This window comes from Leptosomus discolor, chromosome 11 (assembly GCF_034619465.1).
Source record: "Leptosomus discolor isolate bLepDis1 chromosome 11, bLepDis1.hap2, whole genome shotgun sequence".
In the NCBI taxonomy this organism is placed as follows: Eukaryota; Metazoa; Chordata; class Aves; order Leptosomiformes; family Leptosomidae; genus Leptosomus; species Leptosomus discolor.
Window position 1 is genome coordinate 21,550,638 of NC_141401.1, and position 17,068 is coordinate 21,567,705.

General features: G+C 42.9%; 1 protein-coding gene across 1 annotated transcript; it reads right to left on the reverse strand.

Moving 5' to 3' along the window:
- Positions 1 to 8,468: 8,468 nt before the first annotated feature.
- Positions 8,469 to 15,801, reverse strand: PYGO1 (pygopus family PHD finger 1). Its single transcript, XM_086471675.1, has 3 exons — positions 15,753 to 15,801; positions 11,334 to 11,419; positions 8,469 to 9,590 (listed from the first exon to the last, which is right to left on the reverse strand). Exons 1-3 carry the CDS (start codon positions 15,799 to 15,801, stop codon positions 8,469 to 8,471), a joined length of 1,257 nt encoding a protein of 418 aa, XP_086327801.1.
- Positions 15,802 to 17,068: the final 1,267 nt, after the last annotated feature.

Here is a 17,068-nt window from a genome sequence, read left to right on the forward strand (position 1 = left end):
CCTCATTCCTACAGCATTCAAAAATACAAGAGGAAAGAGATTTAACTGAAAGTCAAAATGCTTCAGGTATTTTTGGCACATGTGACTTTTTTTTTTTAAATCTTGCCTGATGCGTGTTTTCAGACTTGCAGTAGGATCTGCACCACGGCATAAGGAGCCTTGCTGTTAGCTGCAGCAGATGAGACTTTTTGGTGGTTTACGGTTCTGAACCCAGACTTAAACCAGGACATCTCCATAAACAGACTGCTATCAGCCTAAGAAACTCTAAGACAAAATAAGTACGTAAATAAAAGTTGGGGAAAGATTCTCCCTGCAAGAACAAACTCCTGTTTGAAACCTGTCTCGTCTCACCTGTACGTAATATCTCTTCGCTGTCTGTATTGCAAGACAAACTTCAGGCAAGTACAGACAGATGAAACAAGGAAGTTCTAAACATCCCCTCTGTGCCACTCAGGTTTTTGTAGACCTTTCTCCACTCTAGATGTTCTTTTTTCCTAGAAAGACTCTTAGCTTGCTTATATTTCTTTGACATAGCTTTACCTTCCTTGCTGACCTCCAGAGCATTCCCAGTTCTACTATATTGAAAACGGAGAGGCCAAAACTGCACACAGTAGTCAAAATCCTATTTCCCTGTTTCCTAGACGGAGTAGTGGAAGAGCCGGGGGCTCTGTTTTGATTTAAAACAGGGTGTCCCAGCAGCAGCATTGGCTAGGATGACTGTAAGGGAATAGTAACCCAAAATCTCCTACCGCTCAGGAACGCAGCTGTAGTCACCCAGGGTGCACACTTCAGTGCTGGTGAGCTCATTCACGGGCAGTCGTAGGTTTGGTGAGTGCTGGCCTTCTGCCCTTGTCATCCAGGCACCATTGTTAGTTTAATCACAGACAATATACTGAAATGAAGCAGCCGATTATTTCTTCCTGCCAGAAAGAACATACTGTGCACACGCACTTCACAAGACAGGACATGGTTATGGTTATCTGTATTCGGTGTTCTAAGTTACACAAAATAGCTCCAACACATTAACAAAAACATTCATTTACTTAAAAGGTAGCTCTCCAGCACAAAGCTACGTATTTCACTCATAGAAACACGGTGACATTTACGGTGTCTTCTAAGTCAAAGCAGCAGATTTAGCTGCTACACGACACAAAAGGGACTGAGCAAGGTCTTGGCCAAACTTCAAAGCCTTGTACTGACACGTCTCTGCAGAGGCACCACCTGGGTCACACACGTTCCACGCTACCAGCTTACTTGGACAAACGATTGAGCTCTCACCAGGACACTTGTGTAAAACAAACCAAGAGAGAGGTTTGTGCAGGATCTTTCTTCTGTTGGCGCTAACTTAGCAGTCAAAAGCGCATGAAACTTTGTAGTGAAAGGAGATAAAATTCTCCCTGCAAAACCTTATTCTTAAATTCCCATCTCCTGTGCTATGAAGGATGGAGATTTGTATTCCAGTCAAATCTTAATAATATTACTAAAACTCTGGACCTTCCAGTTGGCAATACATACACACACACATCTCTCCCATGGGGTTATTTCACTTCTAATGGCTTCAGAGGCTTTAATATATGGAAAAAAATTTCCTTTGAATAGTTTACATTCTCTCATCTTTAATTTAATAAATAACCTTTTTTTCCTCCCATCCTTTCTAAAGTGCCTCTCATTCCTCCATATTTTTTAAGAGGAGGAACATTTTAGAGATGCTATTTATTCCAACAACAAACTGGTTTGCCTGTGTGGTTTGGGACCACCCATATCCGTTGCTTTTGAAGATTATTGGTAAAGTACTGATTTGGCATGTGTCAGTTCTGTCATTTCAACAAAAGGAATAGTTTAGTAATAATTTTATAAATTAGAATAAATAATTCTTTGCATAATCTCTTCCCAAGTGCAGAAAGCTCTAAAAAAAAAAAAAAAAAATAATCTATTCAGCCAAACGGTGCCTCGGCCTTCCCTCCCATCCTGTAAGAAAGAAATGGGGCTCACGGTGCGAGGCCTCTTCCAATCTGCTTTGAAGTTACTTCAGATTAACGCAGACCAGCAGACCGCTCCAAGAGAGGCAGGAGCTATCTTTTCTGATCAATACGCCCTCACACCGTTTCTTGCAGCATTATGCCTAATCCAAATGCATTCTGACAGGCAAGACATTAGAAGAGTTAATCTAGACATTACATCATCTTCATAAAATCAACAGGCAACTTCCCCGCAAAAAATATCTTTATTTTAAAAGAAACTGAAACTAGACAACAAAAAGCAACGAAGTTACATACAGTGCTGGACAAAACCTACCATATACATTTTCCAAGAACGCTCGAATCAGACTGTGGTATCTGTTCTTCTAAAAAGTAAAATATCACATCATTATTAACAAAAAAAAATTAAATGTTGACAATCTTAATCGGCTTATATTTTGCACTGTTTGGATGGCAGTAGATTGGTAACTTGCCTTTTTCAACTCATCTTTAACACTGAAAAGAGAATGTGGACAAAAAAATTCCAAGTCAGAAGGCCCTAAAAAACACAGTGTCTGCTCTAAAGGCCAGATACAAAAGCTTGGAGGAGAGACTGTCTTTTTAAGTAAAAATCCCTCAATAACTCCATATTATTTCACATTTCAGAAAAAACTATCATGAAAGGCAAACAAAAAAAAGAAATACATTAAAAGCTTGCCCTCCTCTAGTTATACGGAAGCTCAGATTTAGACCATCTGGTGTCTAGGAACAGACACAACAGCTCTCACGACTCCAATCCCAAACTGTCTCCAACACAGCAATTCCTGAATTACAGCGCACAAACCTCCGAGTAAAAACATGGCATTGGATCAAAAATTATTTTGAGACAGACAGTTTGTTTGAACATGAAAAGGAAAATTAATTATGAATGGCAAACAATACAAAAATAGGTATTCCCTATGATGTTTGGATAAGCCATTTCTGAACCAGGAAAGTAAGGGTGACGTTGAATACTTTCAGCTACAGGCAGCACCTCTGTGGGGCTGAACACCGTTCAGAATTAATCACCGCAGAACCAATGCCACACAACACTAGGGCACTAAAGGGACCTTTCATTTCCACATAAAGCATAAGCCAACAAGAAATCAGAGGAGTTTGCTACAAAGAAGCGAATGTGCATAACTCAAGATGCAGTGTAGGATAGCTGTATTGCCTTAAGAGTTCTGCTAAGTACACTTCGTTTTCCAATTTTAAGGAAGAGTCTATTCTAATATAGAAAGCTTCAGGCAAAACTTAGTAATTGCAGAATAACTTTAAAATACATCCAGTTCTACATCCTCCTGCATATATCTAATCTCATCCAATAGATTTAAAAAAAAATTACATGTTTTGTAAACCAAGTAGAGAGTGCTAGAACAGAATTTTCACACCCATGAGCTTATTACCAAACATCCACCCATTTGTCAGTGGATAATACCAAGAAAGTCATACTAACAGCTACGGCAACAAGATGACAATGCACATGAGTGCTGCGTGTTCTGCAAGGTAGTCAGTTTTAATCACCGTGCATTGCTACCATCTATCATACCTCAGTCTATGCAAGATACCACGCCAGCTACCAATCCATGAATAATAACGCTTCATATACTTCATAGAGTAGCTTAAAACACATTGTGATATGTAATTTGTATTACATAGTAATTTAATCCCTGGCCACAGGGTTAATGTTGGACAAAGTCTGGAAACATCTTTCCAATTTGAATTACATATGTTAACTTTGCCACACACCACAGCACTAATGCATGTATTACTTGAGACATGCTCTAATTTAAAACTGAAACAAAAAAGCCGTTGCAAAAATACATGTCACCAATGTGGAACACATTCAAGATTGTATCAAAAGTACTGAACTGATATCCCAAAACAGGTATATTTAAGCAGTACATAAGGAAAGATTAGTTTTAATATGAAACAGTCATTTAAGTCACATACAACATGATAAAAAGCATGACTTCCTTTTTTAAAAATGTTACACCAATACTTTTACTGCCAGGCAATGTTTTTTTATAAAATGAGAGGGATATAGTTAATGCAGATGTGTTATTGTATTAAGTTGGAATAAAGACAAATGTTTAAAAAGTGCTACATTTTAACACCATTGATTTTGTAAAAATCTCAAACCATAAAAAGCTTTTCACTTGCCAGTATCATAGGCCCTGAACTGCAAACACTTTGAAACATTCTTGACTGTGTGCGTGTGGTTCCACTGACTTCGTTAATTCTCACATGCTTGAAGTTAAGCCTGAAAAATGTGATTACAAAACTGGTTCTTAGTTTAAAAACTTCCAACATCACAAAGTATGTTCTTCTTTGAGCAGCCCCCAAAATTATATTTTTGTTTTAAAGTGAGCAAACTTTATTACTTTTCTCCAGTCTCTTTCATCTGAAGATCTCAAATAATAACTCAGTCTCTACACACCCTCGGGAAGTAAGTGTTAGTCTGATGTTCTGGAAGGAGAGACTGAGGCACGGTTAACCTGCTTGTCTCAAGCTGTAGAAGGGATCAGTAAAAAAGCCAGAACCAGGATTTTTGATATCCACCCTCCAGCCTGTATGCAGCACTGTCATTTATCCTGACACCAATAACACAAGTATTTTAAAGAGCAAATGACATATTTTCTCATGTAAAGCTGATCTCTAGCAAAAAAACCTAAGTATTTATTTCAGCTGGGGTGGAGGGGCAGGGAGAAGAAGAAGAAAAAAAAAATAAAGAATTTTGAGCAATATAGGCTGCATTTCTGACCATGGCAATGAGCTATTTAAAAAGGACACAGGCATTTCCCACAAACACGTTAAGGTTTGTAAGATTTACAAAATCTTTGCAATATTTTTGGTGTGCAGCACCAGTACAGTCTAAATCACTAGTAATGAAAGAAGCACATGATAGTTCAATACAAATTGTTCCATGTAGAGTATTACAAAAAAACCTCACTTATTCTAATCAGCCCTCCCTCCCACCCACCCCTCTATAACTAATTTCTAATTCTAACCAGCTGACATTTTCCTAGTACTTTACTAACAAAACATGATTGTTGTTTTTCCTGTGCATGCTTGAACTACGACTAGTCAATACACGCAGAGAAAAACAAAGTATAACCCTCTTTCTAGATAAAGAGTCCAGGTATGCCAAAAGCCTGTCAGTAGGACAAGCATATTGGCTGGATGACTTTTGGAGATCTTAATCAGTCATATCTCTACAATCAGTGTGGTAACAAGTTTGGGTTTGTTATTCGTTTACTTTTATTTGATACAACTGGCATTTGCTAATGCCCTGAATTTGTAGGTTAATAAACACAGAAAATTTACTGGGTTACGAACCCAACATAATACCAGTTTAGAAAAACTGAAAAATATTGTTAGAATAAGTTTCACAGATACACAATTTAAGGCCTTATAAAATTGATAAAGTTGATTTTAAGTTTGTAAGAATATTATATTTAAATTCTAATGTCTTGCTAGCTAATATAGAAAACACTTGCCTAACTTCATGTATGGTTGAGGAAGAAATTAAGAAATCCATAGCTATTTTAAGTACAATGTCTGCTCCCAAATGTTAAAACATTAACTGGACTTTTGCGAACAAATGACCCAAATATCTTCTTACAACAGGAATCGGGTGTGGGAGTGAGAAAGGTATTGCGAACAGCACGCTTGGGTAACAATATCATCACCAGAACTTTTGCTGAATTTTCACTGTGCAAAAATTTTTATTTTATTTACATTGCTGTATGCCTGAACCACTACTTTAACTGTGCAAATTGTGGCAGAGATTAAACTGATTCTCAGATGAACAAATCTATATAAATCAGCACAAGACAGACACGGACCTGCTCCAGCGGGTCCAGAGGAGGCCACAAAGATGCTCAGGGGGCTGGAGCAGCTCCCTGTGAGGACAGACTGAGAGAGTTGGGGGTGTTCAGCCTGGAGAAGAGAAGGCTCCGGGGAGACCTTACAGCGGCTTCCAGTGCTGAAAGGGGGCTGCAGGAGAGGTGGGGGCAATCGTTTTAGCAGGGCATGTTGCGATAGGACAAGGAGTAATGTTTTTAAACTGAAAGAGGGCAGATTCAGACTAGATTCAAGGAAGAAATTTTTTACAAGGAAGGTGGTGAAACACTGGAGCAGGCTGGCCAGAGGAGTGGCAGAAGCCCCATCCCTGGAAACATTCAAGATCAGGCTGGACAGGGCTCTGAGCAGCCTGATCTAGCTAAAGGTGTCCCTGCTCACTGCAGGGGGTTGGACTAGATGGCCTTTAACGGTCCCTTCCAGCCCAAACTGTTCTATGATTCTATGAAACAAGGCTTGGTTTAATTTCTACTTTATACACCAAAATCACATTCTAACAGTCAGTCAGTCATCAGGAAAACTACTGAGGAATAAATCTGTCTAACAGAGGTTGTTGCTTGGCTGGTTTTTTTGTTAGTTTTTAAATATCACACCTCTAATAAAACAAGATTAGGTTTAGTCTCTATACTAAATAAAGTAAATAGTGATGAAAACAGAAGCCCTGGATCTGCCTTACACTTTCTTTACATCTCCATACAGGAAATCCTGAAGATACGAATTGTGTCATTTACACTTCAGACATTATTTCCTTTTTTCTGATGAGAGGGAAGACAAAAAAAGGAGGGCAATACTGCACTTCTTCAGTAAAAACTTTTCACTTTTAAAATAAAACAAGGACAGTTATGTTGATCTGCACAGTATCTTCCAGAAAAGTACCACAGTAGAGCCCATTTAGAATCAACAAAATGGTGAACTAGCAAACAGGCCTCACTTTTCACGCTCATTAGCATACCTTACCATAAAAACTGCCTCTTTATATGGATGACTGTACTCTAAATAGGCTCCTACATCACTCATCACCACAAACCTGAACAATTTATCACATGTGACGAGTACCTGTAACGCTTGACATATGATTTAATTGCCGACTGTTTAAGAACAAAGTTTCCAGCCCAGCGGCGAGTATTACAAGCAGTCTGTTAGTACAGTGCCACCTTTTATTAAAAAACAACACTTCTCTCTACAGAAACACTCATTTTCAGTTGCATATGCAACTTCATCACACTGCTAAGGCTGAAGTCTTCAAGGCTAGATGTTTCCCCACATTAAAAAAAAAAGGGGGGGTGTAGTTTTGAGATCAAGAATAAGATCAAGTTACCCATATTAAAATAGAATTCTTAGCATCACACATGAAGCTCTAGTGTCACTCATACTTGTCAGTAGGATATCGAGTCCAGCAAAGAAGGTAAACTTCTGATTACTTGCTCGTGATATGAGCTGAAGTCACCTGATGTGGAAGCTGTATTTTTTTCTTCACCCTACATTCCCCATCCCCTCAGTGCAAGACTGGCTGAGGCAGTGGTGGGAATTCAGTTTTAAGACTTTGCTGGCTAAATTATCTGGCAGTTCAGAGCCTGTGCCGAGTACACTCCACCGCCTTGCACCCTCCTTCATGCCAAGAGGACTGTGTAAGCATGACTGAGCAGGCTCCAGCTGAAAGCCCTGGCAGACGGGCAGGACTTTCCCTGCACTAGTTCATTCACAGCTCTCAGGCATCACTGAGGTGGGTGACTAGAACCCTCAATGAGAACGGATGAGAGGGGTGCACAACTGCACAACCGTGACAGATGCAGAGACCGTATCCTAATGTATGGGCTTAAGATAAATGAATTCAGGTCACACATGCAACCCCAGTTTTGGTATTCTCTAGATTTAAAGCACTGGACTTCATAAACTTGATGTGTTCTTTTTCCAATGTAATCATATTTTGTAACGGTTTCCAAATACTGCAAGACCTAGCAAGAGTCTTTGGCAAGTATTTGCTGACAAATTAAGAGATTGCTGCCTTTTCAAGGAAACAGAAATGTGTAAGAGTTTGCAGATTTCATTGCATTACTAAGCATGAAGTCATCAATTTTTTTATTTGCTTCAAAAATAGGAAAAAGCACATATGAAATTATCGGTATTTACCCTAAAATAAAAACGGTTAGTACTGTACATTCTTCCATGCCATCTCCACTCTATTCAAAGAAAGGATAGCGAGAGCATCAATAACGGACATTCACCTCAAAAAAATAAAACGTAGTGAGTACTTGCAGATATAGTACCATTAAAACCAAACACTAAACGCTAGTCTTAACACATTAACACTAGCAAATTAGGGGCTATTCATACCAGCACATTTTTGCCTTCAATAAAATCATCAATGCACATCCTACTTCTGAGTTGTCAGTTTAATCAGAAACAAAAATTTTCCATCCTGTAAAACATTTGCACACACAAGACTAAGAGTACAAAAGCTGAGATGGGAGTTTACGAATTAAAACAGATTAGGGACAAAAGATGACAGCAATCCAACACAACTGATTGTCTGCAGAAAGTGAAGTACCCAATTTGTAACCAAATCTTCACAGCAAGTATGTCAACCGCTACCACCAAGTCACGCTGTCAGCCATCCGTGTTCAGCGCAGGTGGTCCTGCAGTCTCTCTCGTACGCATTAACTGGACGTCTTTGTCAGCCATGCAAGTGTCACAACCCCACACTGCCGAGGCTTCTGCGGTAAGAAGGCCATAAGCTGACTCAGTCATGCCTGTACAGATCCGATGAAACCATTTCTGACAAGAGGCTTCACACAGGATGGCATCCTGGTCATCGTTAACTTCATGCGTACAAATCCCACATGGATAGACGGGTTCAGAGGACGAGTGACCGTGACGACTGGGATGAAGGGGTGTTTTGCTGCTCTTTTCAGAGTTGCATCCTTCAGCAGTCCCTCGAGGCTGGCGGGACTTACTCTGAGTCCCATTTGAATGACCAGCATTAGTGTTATCAGCACTATTAGAATGGCTGTTATCCTGATTGACCACATTGTTTCGAGTGACATTTTTTAGGTCACTGCTACCTTGACTTACAATGTCCTCTGTCCTGTGATGGTGCTGATGAGCAGCAGTGTTCTGGCTAGATGCTTTGCTTGCACCTTGACTAAAGTCTTGCTTTTGTGCTGATGATTTTGTCTGGTTGTACGTGTTTGGAGGAGGAACAAAAGAATGGTTTGACTCTAGCTGAGAATTTGGGAAATTTGGATTGTTTCCAGGACCAAAGTTAGATGGCACATCAGAGTGAGGTATCTGACCAGAATGTCCAAAGTTCTCACCAGGATTTGGTCTGAAATGCTGACCAGGCATATTGACATTTTGATTTATCTGCCCACTACCGTAAGGCGGCTGATTTCCAAAACCTGGGTTATCATGTGGACCGAAGGTGAAAGAGTGGGGTCGACTAAAACCCATTCCCACAGGGTTTTGAGGAAGGGGATGTGGTTGGTTTCTGAGGGAGTAAGAGCCACCATATGGCGAGGACACTCTGGGCAGCATGTGAGGTGGCATTCTGAAAGTGTTATAGCCTCCAAAGCCAGGATAACCAGGATTACTAAAATATGGATTTCCTGAAGGAAGTGGTTTATAAGACACAGTATTATAGTTGTCATCAAATGGATTTGCAGCTACAAGGTGGTCAGAGCTTGGATTCGGCGGTGGAGCATATTCAGATGGAGGAGGAAATGATGATCCCTACAAATATTTTAAATAGAACATTTAAATTAGTTTTAGTATTTCCCTGCAAGGCAGACCAACCACAAAGGTCCTGGGTTAGCAACACTACTGCTAAAAGAACTGTTCAGCTGTTGTGTAAAGCTCACCCACCCTGCCAGGCTGTCTGACACTTCAGTACAAAGGCAAGAGAGGAGTTTGGGCTCCAGATAGCATGATGTCTTATAGTAATCTCAGTGTCTTAAAAATTGTGCAGTTGCACAACCACGTTCTGAAAATAGTACTTGATATGTGACTTCTATTTCATAAGAAATACAGAAAGCCATGTGTCACAAACACACGCACAAAGTATTTCCAAAGGTTGGAGAGCAGATCTGAAGCATTTCCTTAGTTTCATTTTGGATTCATTTTACCGAATATACACCTCTTAAGACATCCTGCTTCTATGAGGATACACAAACCTAATATTACCATAACCCTAAAAAAAGGTATATAGAATACGGGAGTCTGCACGTAGGAAGTTTTATATTCTGTGTACCAGAGGTGTCCCTTATGAGCATTCAGTGATTGTGAACAGTCTGCAAAGCACAGTCAGTAGGTATAAAATACAAGGATTTCTGGTTACAGAGCATAATCAAGTGTTTAATGGAGCCCAGAGGCTGTTTAAATATCACCAGAGTGGCTATGCAATTGAATTTCATTCTAGACTAGCCTGTGGGGAACATCTAGCTGCCTCACCTTCATGCTAACTGTGCTCACAGAAAGCACTTCCTCCTAAATACTAATAAACTAAGACTGAACATTTTTTTTTTGCTTAAAAAAAAAAAAAAAAAAAAAAAAAGTCTGCCATGCTGCAAATTTTGAATCTGGTAAGGAGAGAGGAAACTAATCTGCATGGCCTCTACAGCTATCACCATTCCAGAACACAAGGAAAGCTCCACCAAGAAAGAGGTCTGAAACCCTCAAATTAACCAAGTATTTCTCAGAGTAGGTTTCACTGTGACTGCTTCAAAACAAAACAAAAGTTAAGAAAACAGATCCACCTCTCAATGGAATCTAAGTAGGTCTAATAGAAAGTGATTGTTTGACCTACATAAATAAAATTAGTCTCACTGGGTAGTACCAAATGAACAGAGACTCTCACTCAAAGCTGAATGAGCACACAAAGGAAAATTCTGCACTACAGATATCTAATTGCTTTAGATGTTTTGTACTCAGGCTTCCTTTTCTGGAAACAGAAACTGTCTAGAAATGCCAAACTGCAGGGATTCACTGGAAAGGAGCCGAACCTGCTTCACAGCTTTTGCTTGAAAAATCACTTGGGGAATATTCCAAGAGTTTGGTCAAAGCATTAACAAACTGTACTGATCCATTAGTGCACAAACCTACACATACACGAATAAAAGTAAGAGAAAAGTATTCTCATGGCAACTACTCGTGCTGTACAGATTTCTACCAATGGCTACGAAGTCATTAATAGAAAGTCTGTCTTGGAATCAAACCCATATGGTAAAATACAAGTTGTTGCAGTCTCACTGTGCTCCTCTCTTTATAGGTCTTCGGCAACCTACAGAGATGAAAATAACTTCAGGGAGAATAACCAGCATTAAGATTTCAACTTCCCAGTACAACTGAAATATTTGGTATGTAACTGCTATTCATGACAACAGACTGATATTCTGAACAACGTGAGACGGCGACACCAGCAAGCCATACCCGAGTGCACTATTTATTAAGAAATCAGAAGAACCAAAGGGAATTTACCTGTGCGTTTGCTTTGCGCTTTTTCTTATCAGGGCTTCCAAGTTGTACTCCTGGTCCTCCTAACCCATCCAATCCACTGTCACCACCTACAAAATTTCAAAACAGGGCGATGCTGCATTAGTTTTCTTACAGACTGTATTTTAAATTGCCCGTCTGGCATAGAAACAGGCATCTGCTACAAACACTGAACTTGCATTAATTCTAGTGCCTTACATTGCAAGTCCTTAGGGAGCAAACACCTGAAGCAGAAGTTAGCATACCTCGTATACAGCTATCTTTCTCTAGTCTCAATTCATGCTCATTACAGTTGGAATAAACATTTCCATTTGTTTTATGCTTATCTGTCCCTCGGTCCTTAACATCTCCACCAGTTAGAAGTATTTCTCATTTGAATAATGCACACAACTTTCAAAAGAACTGCTTAAAATCATGCCTACCATTCACCTCCTATTTAACTTAGACAGACACAGCATTTATCAAACTCACTGTACCAACATACAACAATACATTACAATATGCCATGAAGGAAAAAGCAAACAGTAGTAGACCCATGAACGAAAGCCTGCCATGTTGTTTAGACAGATCTCCAGTTTATCAGATCTGAATTTCACTAAATGCAAGACTTGATCAAACAAAAAGACACCCACCAAAAATGAGAGGGGCTCTAAGTGAATCTGCTCTACTTTGCAGGAACCTCATAGAATAATTGAGCACTGCTGCTCTGGCACAAAAAGAAGTAAAGAACGTTCGTTTTACTGATCACTCAATCAGACTTGACTCTGAGCGTTACAACGAGAACCTGCACACATTCTTCTCCACCTTTCGTAACAGTGGTACAAGCTCTCAAAGTTGGATACATCATGGATTTAATTTTTAAAACTAGTTTGACCATAGACAAAAAAAAAAAAAAATAATTCTAGCACATTCCTTATTATCCCAGTCAGTCTGCCTTCATGGGGCTCAAGTGGATTTGCCATCATATAGGAATCCAAAGAAAACCCTGAGCTGAAGCATGAAAATCACTTTTGTGTGATTTGAGAGCAACACACATTAAGATACTAACATCATTACACCAAGAAACTGTATGTTAATTCATTTTTTTCCCAGTCCCGTCAAGATAATATCTTATTTGCTCCTTGAAAAAATACCTATACATATATATATATATAATAACAGTATAGAACCTAAGAAGTGGGCAATCCAGCCTAAAAATTCTACTATTATTTGTTTAAAACTCCTATTCAGAATACAAGTCAAACTTTATCAAGATGCAAGCATATAGCTGAACACACACATTTGTCTTTATTACCAAAGGCAACCTGAAGGTAACTGTGAATTATCAATAGCATCATGCAAAGAAGCATAACGTATGATATCACACCGCTCTGCGTTAGACAAGTCTCCCAACAGACCGCTAAACCAGCTTCAGGACTATTCAGCAAAGCAACACAAAATCTCTTCTCCCAGGGAAGAAGCAGACCTAGTGTACACACACTGAAATACCCAACAGTTACTGCAAGCACTCCCGACCAAAGGAGGCCTCACACGTTTTCACTTCGAGCACTTCCTTCCTCCCCCCTCCTTTTTTGAGGTTTCAGGGAATTTACCAGTCCTACCTCAAGTAAGAATCCAGTTTTGCTTCTGCTTTAGTAAGTTTCTTGTGGCTTTGGCTATCCCTGCTGAAATTTAAATTTCATTTTTCACCATACATAAGGAAAATACGTGGGCATCCCAAATCAACATCCATGGAATTGTAAGTCTGAATTTCAAAGACTAGGGCATGAAGTCACAACCATGTTCTCCAAATAAACTCATGCTTGTTGAGCACAGCATATCACAGTGTAACCTACCATCAGAATAACTCGGGATTACTCTTTAAAAAGAGAGTCCTTTTTGCCTTGATTTAGAATATAAAATCCTGCACATACTTAGTATCCTACGAAGCGCTGCCACTGTATTAACTGTAGATACTAAATAATCATAATCTTGATAAACTATTTGCTCAAAACTGTCCCTGCACTTTCTATTAGCTTCTTCTCCAGCATTCCTATACATTTATTGTAAATTCAGCGAGAGATTGTACACCACGCCTCACAACTGCATAATGCACTCCCGTTCATGGTCCTGTACTCTTAATACGTAAACGACATTAACCACCGACAGCAAAACATTACAACTATCCAGATTTATTTTAATAAACTCAATAACTAGCAGAGCAGATATTAGTAAATCCGTGATCAAGTAGAATACTGAGGATCACATGCATGTGCTGTCTTATAGTAGCGTAAGTTAAACCTTTATAAAATTATGTATAAATTCCCCCTTTGGGATATCCTTCTTCAAAAACATAAGCATACGAGTATTAGCATTCCAGTGACAAGTTCCACTGATTTCTATTTACATGGGCGAAGCCATTCATATGCCCAGATTTGCAGAACTGAGTCCTATGTCTGGAAAGGTACAAAGCTTTTGTATTTCCAGTTCTCACTGTGTGAGGCCAATGATTTAATTTAGCCCTACAAATTTATATTTTCCCTGTGGATTTTATAATGATTTAATTTATACATGAAAGGAAGCAGAATGTTAGTCCTAGCATACTTCCAAAAAAAGAGTGAATAAGGGTCATTTTCATGCAGCCAAAATAAACTTTCCAGAAAGTCACTTCTGGTACCTACCACACAGGCTTTCATTAAAAGGTGGACCGAGCATTTTGAAACGTGGCACTAAGGATGCAGAAAATTATTTCATTGTCTGAGACTAAATTTCCAGGAAAAAATACAATCGTTTTGACTGGGACATCATATAGGTAATAGATCTAGAGATATAAATATCTATCTGATAACTGCTCCCTTATTTAATAAACAGATAACATGTATTTCTCCTTTCCCCAAACGTAAATGGCTGAAAAGTCATTTTCTACTTTTTTTTTTTTTTTTTTTTTTTTTTTACTTCATACATACACAAGACAGACATTTTCAGTGCTAGTCAGGAGAACTGCAACTCGTAGTTTTGTTTACATACTAAGAGATTATGATTCTGCATGTAATTTATGCCATAATAACACCCGTACTGCAAATACACTATGGAGTATTTCCATACTCACTGACAAATCTCTCTCTAGGTTTTTTACAGGATGGATGCCAGAGTCTTTTTAAGCAGTGCTTTATCTCAGTAAGAACGTTCTCTCAAGAAACGTAAACGGCTGAATAAACTTTTAATTACAGACAGAAGACTAAAGAGAGTCCAATTTCACCAGATTTGGTTGGCCTACTCTGTGGCCTTGATACTGTAAACAGTTTTGATATTAAGCGGTAGTTGCACGAAACTCGTGCTTAAATATTTGCAGAATCAGGGCTTGAGAGTGAAGGAGTCTGACGAATCCCAGTCTCCTTTGTAACACCCCTGCATATTTTCGTTCTCTCACTGTCAATGTTGCAATCCAGCAGTTACTAGAACAGTTCTGGAAAAGCAAACTGTAAATCAATGACAATATGTACAGCAAAATCCACACCTTTCCCCACTTACCCAACCATAAAAAGCTTAACACATCAAGAACAGCGGAATTCCAGGGGGCGAAAAACAGTAGGCGAGGAAAAGAGAAGCAATAAATTACAGATCTTATCATTTTGCCATGATTTTCACCGAACTCTGTCACCTTACTGTCTTTCATTATTTCATTCAGGAAAGCATTTCTGTTTGTAGGGACACAACTACCGCTACACAGACTGATGTGCTCCTGCCATTGAAGTCGGTTGCACATCCGAAGTCGGAAGAGATCCTGTATTTCTACCCTTCTCCTTACACATTTCAAAGAAATGCATACTTCAAACCTCACTGGAGCCAAACAACAGTGCTATTCATAAAGAATAATAATTTTTTCATTAAGAAACAAAACCCCAGCCAGAATTAAGGACAAGAACGAGACCCGCGGTGAAAGAGCGAACACTCAAATGTAATTTATGGGCTCTGCATCAACACGAACTCGGACATGTGGCATTGCCGACGTATTCCCTTGCACCAACAGCATGCACGCTGCATACTAATGGGCAGCACCTCCAGAAAAAGGCAAGAGACACAACCGCGCACCCGTCCGCCTCCTCTCGCGGGTCACATCTGCGCGCACAGCCAGCCCCGAGTTTTGCATGGCGAGGCCCGGAGGCTGTGGGAGCCCGCGGGGCCCGGCCGGGCCCCACCGTGCAAACTTGGCGCGGCCCCCGCGCCGCCCGGCCCCGCCGCCGCCGCCAGCCACCGGGAGGGACCGCGGCCCGGCCCGGGCGGCGCGGCCGCCGGCTGAGAGCCCGGCGGGCAGCGGCGGTGGGGTCCGGCCGGTGCGCGCATCCCGCCGCACCGCCAGCTCTCCTCACGGGAGTTAGGCCCCGGCAGCGGCCACCTCCCGGCCCGGCCCGGCCCTCCCCGTACCTCGGGATCTCTTCAGCGCGATGGGGTCCTTCTCCTGTTCCGCTGACATTACAGACAGCAGCGCATGGCTCCCAGGGCGGCAGGAATCGGGGCTCTTTGATGCTGCTGCTGCCGCCGCCGCCGCCGGCCCGCACCCCGCCCCCTCCGCCCCCGCCTCCTCCGCCGCCGCCCCCGCCCGCCGCTGCCGTAGCCGCCGCCGCCGCCGCCCCAGCAGCGGAGCTGCCAGACTTTGCAAACTTTGGGCGCGGGAGGGCTCTACGGCGGCCCGCGGCGGGGGCCGGGCGAGGCGGGCCCCGGCGAGCGGAGGGCCGCTAACCAGGAGCTGCGCGGGGGTCCGCGGAGCGCTGAGCCGCGTCGGGCCGAGCCCCCGCGGGCTGCGGGCGTCCGCCTCGCTCGGCGCCCGCCGCCGGGGCTGCCAGGCCCCGCGGCCCCGCACAGCGCCCCCGCCGGCCACGAGCGCCGCTCACCGTGCCGTGTCCCGGCCGGCGTTGCCAACCAGCTCCCGGGCCCCCAGGGGCGGCGGCGGGGCGCTCCGCGGGGCTCGCCGCGTTCCCGCCATGAGCGCGGCGGGGCGCGGCCCTCCCGGCGGGGCTGCCGGCCCTGGCCCGCGCCGCCGCTCGGGGGCTGCCGCTCGTAACAAAGACGCCGCGCCGGGGCGGACTCCACCGGCGCCGACTCCGCCACCCTCCCGCCGCGGGCCTGCGGCCGTCGGGGCGGGCTGGGCTCTGGCGGCGGAGGCGGCGGCGAGGCCGGCGCCCGGCCGTTAGGACGCGTGAGGGCGGGGGCCGGGGCAGGCGCAGGCGCTGCCCCGGCGGGAAGGGCAGGGACCGGGCGGAGCGAGCGCCGGGGCCGCGCGCGGGGCTGCCCCGGGGGTCTGGGCCTGGCGGTGCTTCCCGCATTCGATGGCTCCGGCACGTGCCCGGCGCGTGCTTCCCGCTTCCAGTCCGCCGCGCCGGTTCCTCCCGCTCCGTCCCGGGCTCTTGCCCGCAACGCTGAGGCGACGCTCCGTGCTCCCGCGGCGGGCTGGCAGGTGGGTCCGCTCCGGCTGGAGAGGCCTCATCAAGGAGGTGCTCCCCCTGCTCAGCTATCACCCGCCAGTCTGGTCTGTGGCCTGAGGGTTGTACCAAGGAGACACAACCCGCTGGGCCCAACTGATGGCCCTCACAGTGTCGGTAAACCCACCTGAATCCCTTGAAAAACACAAGACGGTCGGTAAATCGCTGCCGGTGCCACCGTAATTTTGTGGAAACGTACATTCCGCTACGGTTTCCCATCTTCTGAAGTGGCCGCATTTCGGAGGTGTGACGTACGGAGTC

What these genes read in the sequence shown, in the direction of transcription:
- PYGO1 (XM_086471675.1), bottom strand. Translation starts at nt 15,801, where the DNA reads ATGTCAGCGGAACAGGAGAAGGACCCCATCGCGCTGAAGAGATCCCGA. An exon ending in CGCGCTGAAGAGATCCCGAG is followed by an intron (nt 11,420 to 15,752) that starts GTACGGGGAGGG and finishes GAAATTTTGTAG; the next exon opens with GTGGTGACAGTGGATTGGAT. An exon ending in AGCGCAAAGCAAACGCACAG is followed by an intron (nt 9,591 to 11,333) that starts GTAAATTCCCTT and finishes AAATATTTGTAG; the next exon opens with GGATCATCATTTCCTCCTCC.